Raw genomic sequence first — 11,261 nt, 5'->3', positions numbered from 1 at the left:
TCCAACCCATCTCGATCTACTCACTAGAGTAGGCTCTTGATACCATTGTGAAACCTATTGGATCGTCTAGGAGTAGATCGGCGGGATTTGCTTTACTGTGAGACATACCTGTCACTGCTATTGCCATCCACGACTCCGGCGTGACCTCGTTCGGTGATGAAGGCTGCGCACAGGCAGCGACGGGCGATGTAGAAGTTGCAGTGCCGGTGCCGGTGGTGGTGACGTCCTGCGAGGACAGTGGCATGGTCGACGGCGATGGTGCGTCGCTGGTGGCACTTCCCATCGCAGCAGCGCTTCCCTCTAGATCGGGTTAGGGTTTGGATGGTGGGAATTGTAGCGGCGGCGAACCTCATGACCTGTGCCGCAGTCCCCACCTCCTCTATATATGGCACTGTGCGACGGGGGCCCACCAGCCATCTATTGGGCTGGGCGTCCCCGATCAGGACGCGAGTCAAAGGCCCAGTTCGCCGTTGGGCCAACTGGTGGAGATCAATACTAACATCTTAGACTTTTAAGAAATGACTTGGTCGTCACTTGAGCTCACTCGAGAGCCACATGGACTACTAACAAGCACCTTTCTATGGTAGCAATGCTGCCACCGTGAACAAGATAGATCAGTGGCCTCGGTTATGAGCCTCCGCATTTCATCAAATACACGACAGTAGATAGATGGATAGGATCGGACTAACCTCAACCATTTGTTGTAACCTCGCTTGTCCCTGGCGACCGTTTCGCGTCTTAGACCAGACTACCAAGCGGTTCCGCCATCCGACACCTCTGCCGCTCTGCCAATGAGCTTCAATGGACGGCAGTGTGCGGGCGAGGAATACTAGCTCAGGTCGATGGCCGGTTTTCTCAAAGCATACGAGCTTGAAACAAGCCTGCAAGCATCAAAACTACTACATCCGGTGACCTGGAACAAACTTAATTATCCTCACCATTCTTCTGATTTTCTATTTTAATCTGCACCAACTACCCAAATGCATGAATGAATAATCTGAAGAACAGAGGGTGAATAAGAATGGCAACGGGTCGGGTTCGGATCGGGTGGAGTCTCCGTGCACCCAAAACCGAAACCCGAAATCGAAACCCGAACCCGAACCCGAAACCGATTCGGGTAGAAATCCATCACCAAAACCAAACCCGCGGATACCCGAAACCCGAATGGATACCCGAAACCCGAATGGATACCCGAAATCCGCGGATAAATATACACATATTCACGTGTATAAACAAGAGGCAACAAATAATAAATATTTTCATGACTCAACTTTCAATAAATTTAATAGTCTAAGTAAATAAATTATCATTAACATATTATAAAATATGAGTTTTAATTCCAAATAATTTATTTCGGATATCCATTGGATATCCACGGGTGAAAACCAAAACCCGAAACCGAACCCGAAACCAAACCCGAACCCGAACCTGAAAACCGTGGGCGAAAAACCAACACCAAACCCGAAACCCGAAAAACCGAAACCCGCGGATACCCGCACCGAACCTGATCCGCTGCCATCCCTAAGGGTGAACAAGTGTCGGCGGTACATCTCTCGGCTTTTCAATCCTCTGACTTTCAAAATCTCTGCACTACCCATCAGGATATCTGCAGGATCATATTCAAGAAGAACAGAGGGTGCCAACTGCCAAGAAGAGGATTGGATTGCTAGGACACGCGCACAAAAGGAAAACTAATGCATTTTGATATGGCATCCGTTACTTCAAAACAGTATTATAACAGGCTGCAAATAAGCTAAATGCTCAGGCGAAGAGGAGAGAAAAGAGAAGAGAAGCGGACTGCAAGCTTGCAGCCAATTTCGGCACAAGAAAAAAATCTTATGAGAGAGACAAATGAACCTTATATTAGTGATGAAAGGATAAGTGGATAACTACTATATAGGTAAGCTGAGAGGTAGGGCTTTAAGAATCTTCACACCCAGCTGCTGCTGTATTATTAATTTTGCTCTTAAATGACCGAGCAGCTAGCTACACTTTCCCCTCGCTGACGATGTCACCGTAGGTCCTCTGAAGCTCGTCGACAAGCTCCCGCAACGCGACACGCGACGCTCCTCCGTCGCTCACCGCTGACTTCGCGGCTTGCCGCGCCCACGCAGCCCTCGCCCGCATCGTCCTCGCGGCCTCGCCGTCGGCGTCCATCAGCTGCCTCACCTTCTCCTCGACCTCCGCCCTCCCGACGACGTCGGCCGCCGCCATGAAGCCGGCCTTCGTGCGGATCCTGACGCCCGCGCCGAGGACGTCCGCGACGTGCCTCGCGTTCAGGTGCTGCTCGGCGATCATCGGCCACGCCAGGATGGGCTTCCCGGCCGCGAGGCTCTCCATCACCGAGTTCCACCCGCAGTGGCTCACGAATCCACCGACTGCCTTGTGGGCCAGGACGCTCCTCTGCGGGACCCACCCGCGGACGATCCGGCCGTCGGGGCCCACGTCCACCGGCGGCGACCACGTATCGGACCGGACGACCCAGAGGAAGCGGTGGCCGGACTGCGCCAGCCCGTGGGCAATCTCGTCGAGCTGCGCGTCGGTGATGTGGGCCTGCGTGCCGAACGACACGTAGGCCACGGATCCCGGCTGCGCCGCCTTCTCGTCGAGCCAGGCGAGGCAGCCGTCGGGGTCCTGCTCCTTGTCGTCCTCCGACGTGTCGCCGGCGGCGAGGAACAGCGGGCCCACGAGCCACGCGCGGGCGCCCGGCTGGTAGAATGACTCGAGCGGCGCCACGTAGTCCTCGTCCAGCGCGGCGACGCTGTTGACCAGGACGCCCCAGCTGAGCACGTCCGAAAAGCCGACGTCGCCGATGACGAATCGGGTCACGGGGTCCTCAGGGTCGGCCAACTTGACCAACGTGTCGGGGACCTCGTCAGGCGTGATCGTCACGTGTTCCGGCATGCCGGGCACGTGGAACGGAGCGCCGGCGGGTCCGACGCTGGCAGCCGCCGGGTTCACGATGAGCGCCTTGCAGATGGCCATGGAGAAGCAGGACATGCCGTGGAACACGAGGCGGCGGACGCCGGCGTCGGCCGCGGCGCGGCGCGTGAACCCGAGGAAGAAGTCCGAGACGAGCGCGAGCGGCGGGGACGGGAGCGACGCGAGGAACCCCGCGAAGGCGTCCCGCAGGAGCGCCGTGGCGCCCAGGAACGCCGGGTACAGGGACGGGCACGGGAGCGCGTCGGTGGACTCGACCCCCGGCGGCAGCGGCGGCAGCGACGGGAACGGGAGCTCGACGAGGCGCACCGACGGGGGCAGGCGGCCGGCGGCGAACGCGCGGTTGGCCGGGGTGGTGAGCAGGGTGACGCGGAGGTCCCTGTGGTGCACCGAGAGGGCCGCGGCGAAGTGGAGTAGCGGGAGTGTGTGGCCTTTCGCCATGAAGGGGAAGATGACGACGTGGTCGCGGCTGGCCACCGGCGTGCCGTTGGCAGCATGGTGGTGGTGCGCTGCGGTGGCGTCCTGGGTGGCGGTCGTCGGGGCCATGGCGAGCTAAGGCGTTGCTGCTGCTGTTGGGTGCTGCAAAGTTGAAGTATCGCTGGGGTGATTTATACTAGCGCTTGTTTAGTTGGGCTGTGTAAATTTTTTGAAAGGACATTTTCCTACATTTGAAATATTAAATATAGACTAATTACAAAATAAATTACAGAACTCGTTTGTAAATCGCGAGACGAATCTAATGAACCTAATTAATCCATCATTAGAGGTTGTTTACTGTAGCATTATTGTAGCAATTTAGCGTCTAATTACGGTCTAATTAGGTTCATTAGCTTCGTCTCACGATTTACATGCAAACTGTGCAATGCGTTTTTTATTTCGTTTAGATTTAATTCTCCATGCAGGTGCTGGGAAAAAAATTTGGAATTTTAATCCAGAGTCTACGCTACTCTTTTTGATCGTTCTATGGTTTATTTTCTTTTTATGAGAGGACAAAAAAATAAGATCATTTGTCTCCTTGTGCGTGTGATTGCGCCACTGCTAGCACGGGGGGTCACTTTCAGCTGAAAATATTTGAGCACTGGTGGAGTAGCGAAAGCACGCTCAGCCAATCCTCACTCGACAGCACCGTCCTATTGAAAGAAAGTTTAAGAAATGCGAGTCAAAAGTAGGCTTGGGTGTCATTTCGGTGCATGCAGTGATAATTAGTTAATGCTCTTGGCAATTAGGCCAGTCATTTCGGTGCACCCTATCTCAGTGTTAGTTTTGTGTTTAGTTCCTCCCCAAATTCTCTTGAAAGAGAATTTTGTTATTTAGAAGTATTAAATAAAATATATTTATATAACTTTTTATAGTTTCTCTTTGATGAGACAGGTGTAAAAAATTTTAGGAGGAAACTAAACACCCACTTTTAGGCCAGTCTCAATCAAATTTTATAGAAAGTTTTATAGCATTAAATTCTATGCTACATCACCAATTTTGGTAATATGGCGTGAAGATAGGAGGGAGTTCTATAGGATAAGAGAAAAAATTTATTCCTATAAAATTCAACTGACAAAGTTATCTGATCCTCTGTCTTGGTAACTATACCATAAAACTGGTCTTACTCTATTTATTCGTCCTCCTACTAGAATCTATTTAGATTTATCTTTTATATTTTACGCTTAATACCAAATGTCTCCTACTACTACCACATAATAAATGGAGGGGAATAAATGCATAAACATATAATCTGATAAACCGGTCCACTCCCTCCATCCTGGAATGTAATGCACTGAAGGGTTTAAAATTTGTATCTAAATTTATAGTATCCTAGAGTTCTTTGGATAAAAAGACATACTAATCTTTTTGATTTTGGTGCTAGTTTTGTAAAAAAATATCAAATGTTGTGGGCTGGGAAGGAAGAACTGCTAATCTCTTTGATTTTGGTGCGGGCTAAAATTTAAATAATTGATTAACTGAACAATGCACTAATGAGATGTACATGCGTCTTTTCTCTACCTTTATAATATGTCTGCAAAAACCGAGAATGACCTATATACTATATTTCAGAACGGTGGCAGTATATATTCCACGGGTTAGAGAAGGTGGCCTTCTTGCAACATTGATTCTTTTTTTTCCTCTGTGAGTATCAATCTTTATATATATATTCAGATATTTGTCTCTATCTATAAAGCATATACCTATACTTTTATCTATCCATCCATATTCCATACTAATCATGGCCTCTTAAAATTTGCTACTTTAATCAGACAAAAATGAAAAGAATCTGATCGTTTATTAATCATAGCCACATTTTTAAAAGACGGACATATTCTCCATGGTATGTAAAAAACAAGTCATGCTAATATGGACAAGTGCCTGCAACAATTGATCGATTGATGCTAAATATAGTTAATAAATAGGTAAAAATGTTATTTTACTTCTTTATTAATCTTTCATATAATTTTTAGAATGACTTGTTTTTTAATGATGAACGTAAACTCTAATTATGTATACTAAATTATACATGCACATTAGAAAATTAGTGTTTTTCGTCTTCTACCGATCAAAATATGGTGAACCTGTCGAGCAGCCATATATAGCGTTAAAGCTTAGAACTACTACAGAAGTGAGCATCTGACCCGGATAGTAACATCCTATGTTTTGCCAATGATAAAAATTAAAATCTTAAAAATTTGGAACAAATTAAAATTTGTTTGTTCGTATTACACATGAAAACACCTAATTTTGGAAAACAATTTGAAAACTCGCATCAAGTACCAACATATGTAATTTTTAGCCGGTGAGCCTTTTCCTCATGCATATATAGATCATCACCCGCATCTCCTTGCCTCTGATCTCATGCGCCCTCACTCTACCAACCTCCCTTCTTTATTCTTCTCTCACTTCAGGGCGAAACCTAAGGCTGCTCGCACTGCTATCCGCTACCGTGTCCTGCAGGACGCAAGTAGCGGAAATCTACTGTAGCATCGTACTGGGAGGGCTACGGTAAAGAAGCGGATGCCCCCGGTTCCCCTATTCTGAGCGGGGGAAGAGGTCCTCCGGTATCCTGCTCCGGTCCCACTTCGGCTTTGTTCGCGCCATCCCCCAGCCAACGCACGCACCTCCGCATCGTTCGCCTCCCTGCTCCTGCCGCCACCGGGAGCCCTCGAAGGGCGGAGGGAGGAGGCCCGCCGACCGCCATGGCCCCGTGAGCTCCGCCATGGTGCCACCTCGCACGCGAGCTATCGCCACAGATCCACGAGCGAGCTCCGCCCCGCCGAAAGCTGAGCAAAGCTGCCGGGAGTCGCCGCCGCTGAGCTGGATTTGGGGAAGAAGGCTGCCCATGCCTTGGCGGACCCGAGCAGGTGACCGCAGACCTAGGGCCGCAGTGCGAGACCGGGGTCGAGCTTGGCGGGTCGGCGACGGCGCAGGAAGGCGGCGCTCTGCCTGCAGCCGCGGCCGCCGAAGAGGAACCCCTGCACGAACTCGCTCCGGTCCAACTCGCTCGCTGGACCGCGCCCACCAGCTCCCCGGCCTCCTCCATGGCGGCCTCGAAGTCGATGAACACCCTCTCGTGGTGCAGCGCCTCATCGTCGCACTCCCACATCGCCAGCGTGAACAAGCCCACTAGGTCCAGGTGCACGCCATAGCGCAGCAACTCCCAGCACATGATTGGCTCCCGCTCCGGGGAGATTGCCATGCTGGGAGCTCATTGGCGCCGAATCTGGCCGCCATCGCCGCTCCTCGTGCCGGATCCGGCCGCCGCCGCCGCTCCTCGCGACAAATCTGAGCCTGCCGGGAGGGAGGAGCTCGCTGGCTGCGCGAGGGAGGATGGCTCGGCTCCTCCACCGCCGCTCCTCGTGCCGAATCCGGGTCGACCGGGAGGGAGGAGCTTGCTGGCCACGCGAGGGAGGACGGCTCAGCCCCTCTGCCGCCGCTCCTCGCGCCGAATCCGGGCCGGCCGGGAGGGAGAAGCTCGCTGGCCGCGCGAGGGAGGACGGCTTGGCCCCTCCACCGCCGGCTTCGCAGCCACTGACGATGGGGATGGGATGGAGGGACGAGAATTTTTTTATGGGTGCCTCCCGACTAGCGGTGGCATGAGAATTTTTTACGTATGTTGTGTGATCCAAGCTAGCCCCATATGAGGAGTAGATGAATTTAATTATCCGCTGATAAGCGGATGGTGAGTTGCTTAACCCGAATGTGGGTTGGGCGCAAGGAGTTCTTATCTGAGTGGAACTCGGGTTGAGATCAATCTGAGTCTGGGTAGAACTCGAGTTGATGTCGAGTTTCAGCTCAATTTCCTTGGCAAGATCGGGAAGCAGCATGTCGCCGAGATTGTTTGATCTGGCGATGAATTTGTAGCTTTTCGACGAGATTGCCTCCGGCTCCACGGGGTTGTTCAGATGGCTGTCAAAATCTCCCGAACCATTGCCAACGCAGACCCATGAGCCGAAGACGAAGGTGGAGCCTTGAGCAAGCGCCATGGTGTTGAAAGCAAAAGTGGCCATCGAATTCGCCGAAGAACTCGCTGAACCCCCTACCTGGCACGCCAGCTGTCGGTGTTTAGCCACCAAGCCTGCTCAGGGATACCCTTAGCAGTAGGATTGTAGGCAAGAGATCGAATAGCTCTGGAACTCGATGGTGCAAGGAACACAAGGATTTAGACATATTCAGGCCGCGAGGTGCATAATACCCTACGTTCTGTGTGGTTACTTGTATTGTCTTAGAGGTTGATGTGGTTGTCTCTGTTTTGAGGGGTCCCTGCCCACCCTTATATACTCCGGGGGGACAGGATTACATGGAAAGTTCTAGCCGAGTACTGTTGGAGTCCAACTACAACCTGGTTGGGTAGCTTTCTTGTACTATATCTAGTTCTACACCTATTCGGGTAGTTACAAAAGAAGTAAGGTACATTCATACGCTATCTCTTACTCTAGAATATTCTATGCCTATGAGCAGTCCTGCTGCCCTAGGTCTGACACCAGCTCCCCGGCCTCCTCCAAGGCGGTCTCGAAGTTGATGACACCCTCCCGTGACGCAGCGCCTCGTCGTCGCACTCCCACATCACCGGCGTGAACGAGCCCACCTGGTCCAGGTGCGTGCCGGAGCGCAGCAACTCCCCGCGCATGATTGGCTCCCGCTCCGGGGAGATTATAAGTGCAGGGTTATATGGACTCAGGATATTTTGAGTAGTATGTAAATATATTCTATCCAGATGTTGGTGCCACATCCTCTACTCCTCTACCAGGAGAAGGTGTTTTTGGTCCATATACATTTCATGGAGCAGGATCTTCACATCAGCCAACGCGCACCTCTGAGGCAGATCAGATTACAGCAAGAATGTCAGACGTTATCTTTGGTGGTCCTTATGATATGTATAGCATTGCAACCTCTTTTTTAAATCCTTCGCTAGACACTGCTACCACTTCATTTGAGACCACAACTCTACCTGCAAATGCTTATCTGACCTCAACCTTTGGATAGGTCTACATGATTGGAGTGATAGAACTCCCTCAGACGGTAATGGCAATGGGGGAAATGGACAATGATTGGCGCCAAGCTACTTCTCCCAAGATTTTTATGGTGATAGATGATAAAGGGGGAAAAGAACTAGAATTAAAGCTTGACAATGGAACTTGGCTTGGCAGAAGATGATCATTTGAGAAGAAAGTAGAAGAAAAACAGTTCAGAGTGTGTCTGTCTTAGCCACACCGGTCTGACCGGTCTATCATTTCTGTAAATTCTAAAACTGTAATAATTTGTATTTGCTTCATTTGAGGACTTGAGGACTTGTAATGTGTGCCACTGTGTGTAATGAACCTTTTTAATTTATCTAAGTGGCTTTGTGTTAGTATGATGCATTTGGACGATGAAATGTTGTTTTTTGGTGTCTGCCAGGGCAAACCAGTCTGACCGGTCAGCCCCTGACAGAACCATATTTTCTTCCATTGAAATGATGTGATTTATTCTGTCATATGCATCACGTGTATCTTTTGTACACATTTGCACTCTTTGCACCCCATATAGGGGGAGCTCCTATTCGGTTTAAATATCTGCATAATGGCATTTGAGGCCTTGGTTGTTGAATTCAATTCAAAGCACGTATTTAGGTGAGCTCATGATATATCTGAGAATTTGAAACTTTTATTTGATTCATTTGTAAGCTTTAATCAGAGTTGTCCTCGATCACCAAAAAAGGGGAGATTGTAAGTGCATCTAGGACCTAATGAGTTTTGGTGAGTTGATTGACAACATGATTAAAGGACTAACGATATTATTAAAGATTGTCATAAGTAGGGATTTATTTACAAATCAATTATTGACATTAGCTCTTGTGATATTGAATCAAACAAAAGGCAAATAATACTGAAGGTCAAGCATGTTGTGAAGAGAAACAAGAAACAAGTATTCATGCAATGACAACAAGTGGTTTCTATATATGGCTTGGCATAAATTGAAAAGTGTTCTATTGAAAGAATGATTGCAAAGCAAGACATGTGTATGAGCTTATTTCTTATTCAAGTCATTTATGTTTAGTGGAAGCTTGAGATATGAAATATTACTTATGAGATCAAGCTCAAGCAATCAAAGGAAAGTTCAAATAGAATTCATTGTTGATGTGCAAAGCTTAACTCAATGTGGCAAGGGTAAGTGATGAAGAAACCAACTAAGATGACTAGTGCGAGGGACTAATAAAGTTTTGGTGAAGCGACGGCTTACCATGTGCGAATTGCAAGGGTGAAGTTGCTTATCCGTGGGGTTTTCGAAGTATCATACCTAAGCTATGTTTGGAAAAACAATGCAATGCATCAAGTATACTATGGAGTGACTTGGATTCAAGGACATATTTTCATAAGAGTTGGAATTTCTAAGTCACTAGCTCAAGTATGGATTTGCTCAAGAAAAAGAGAATGCAATGTTGAAATCCCAAAGATTGACAAAGTCAAAGTATGGCAAGACTGAAGCCATTCAAGGCTCAAGTGATTGAGTTGTGTTTTATATTTAATCTTGAGTATAGGTATGACATACTATTAAGAGGAATGCAATATTGATTATTTGACTCAGTCAAAAGTGCTCAATAGATCACCCAAGTGAGGATCCTGAGAGAAAACCTCTAAGAACTAACTTAGAAATTCTTGGATGATCAAGTCTTGACTTGATGGACCAAGAGAAGCCTTTTTAACAAGGGTTGGGATTCTCTGGCCCTGACCGGTCTAGGTTACCGGTCTGACCGGTTAGGGGAGTAACGGCTAGTTTTAGCCAGACCGGTCTAGTCTGACAGTCTCAATGGCTAGTTTTTGAGTGGTGGGTATTTATACCCCTTGGCCCTCTCTTGCGAGGGCTGCTGGTTCCTTGACTTATTCTGAGCTTCTTGAGGCAATTTCTTGTCCAGCTAGCTCTCCCCAACACTCTTTGTGAGTTGTGCTAACTAGATTGCATATCCTTTGATTGTGTTGAGAGATTGAGTGTGTGTGAGCAAAATGACCATTGTGAGAACTGCATTTCAAGCAATTGAGAACAATCATAGATTGAGCACTCTTGGTTCCGTCAAAGATTTGATTTGCATTTGTTACTCTTGGAGGTGAGCCTCCTAGACGGCTAGGCGTCGCCGGCTAGCTCCCAATGGTGTGGTGAGCAGCGGCAAGTTTGTGCGGGTGTGATCTTGCCCCCTTGATAGAAAGGATCAAGATAGTGGAAAGGAGGAGTGGTTGAAAAAGACCCAACTCAAGGGATCGAGTTGCAAGAGACTCAGGCCCAACGGGTTCCTCAATGGAGACGTAGGATTCACTTTGGTGAATCTGAACTTTAGGGAACAAATCCTTGTGTCTCCTTGTGGTTTGCCTCACTACTCATTTCTCTAGCTTTAGTTTGTGCTTCCGCTTCGATCTACTTGGTTGTGTTGTTTCTAGGTGTGCAGCGACTCGAAATATATTTGATATCACCTGCAGAGACACTACACCAAGTTGCTTTTATGCTAGAGTCCAAAGAGGGAAGAAACTCTGATTGTGTGCAGGTTCAGCACAGGACCACTCTGACCGGTCACTCCAACCGGTCTGACCGGTTGGCTGTTTTCATTCTGTGGTTAAGTCTTGGACCAGTCTGACCGGTCTGTGTGCTTGTGCTAACTTCTGTTTCAAGTGCTGTATTTTGTAGAAAATTTAGAACGCCTATTCAAACCCCCCCTCTAGGCGACATCCAAATATCCTTTCAGAGATTGCCATGCTGGGAGCTCACTGGCGCCGAATCCGGCCGCCGTCGCCGCTCCTCGCATCGGATCCGACCGCCGCCGCCGCCGCCGCTCCTCGTGCCAAATCCGGGCCAGCTGGGAGGGAGGA

At 49.0% G+C, this 11,261-nt stretch overlaps 1 protein-coding gene across 1 annotated transcript; it reads right to left on the bottom strand.

Annotated features, from left to right (window-relative positions):
* Positions 1–1,838: 1,838 nt before the first annotated feature.
* LOC120671638 (UDP-glycosyltransferase 90A2-like) lies at positions 1,839–3,517 on the bottom strand. The gene has a single exon (XM_039952029.1). The coding sequence runs from the start codon at positions 3,484–3,486 to the stop codon at positions 1,987–1,989; it is 1,500 nt and encodes a 499-aa protein (XP_039807963.1). The 5' UTR covers positions 3,487–3,517; the 3' UTR covers positions 1,839–1,986.
* Between the last annotated feature and the right edge of the window lie 7,744 nt (positions 3,518–11,261).

This window comes from Panicum virgatum, chromosome 4N (genome assembly GCF_016808335.1).
Source record: "Panicum virgatum strain AP13 chromosome 4N, P.virgatum_v5, whole genome shotgun sequence".
Classification (NCBI taxonomy): domain Eukaryota; kingdom Viridiplantae; phylum Streptophyta; class Magnoliopsida; order Poales; family Poaceae; genus Panicum; species Panicum virgatum.
Note: the sequence above shows the minus strand (reverse complement) of the source record. Positions and strands in the feature narration are given on the sequence as shown.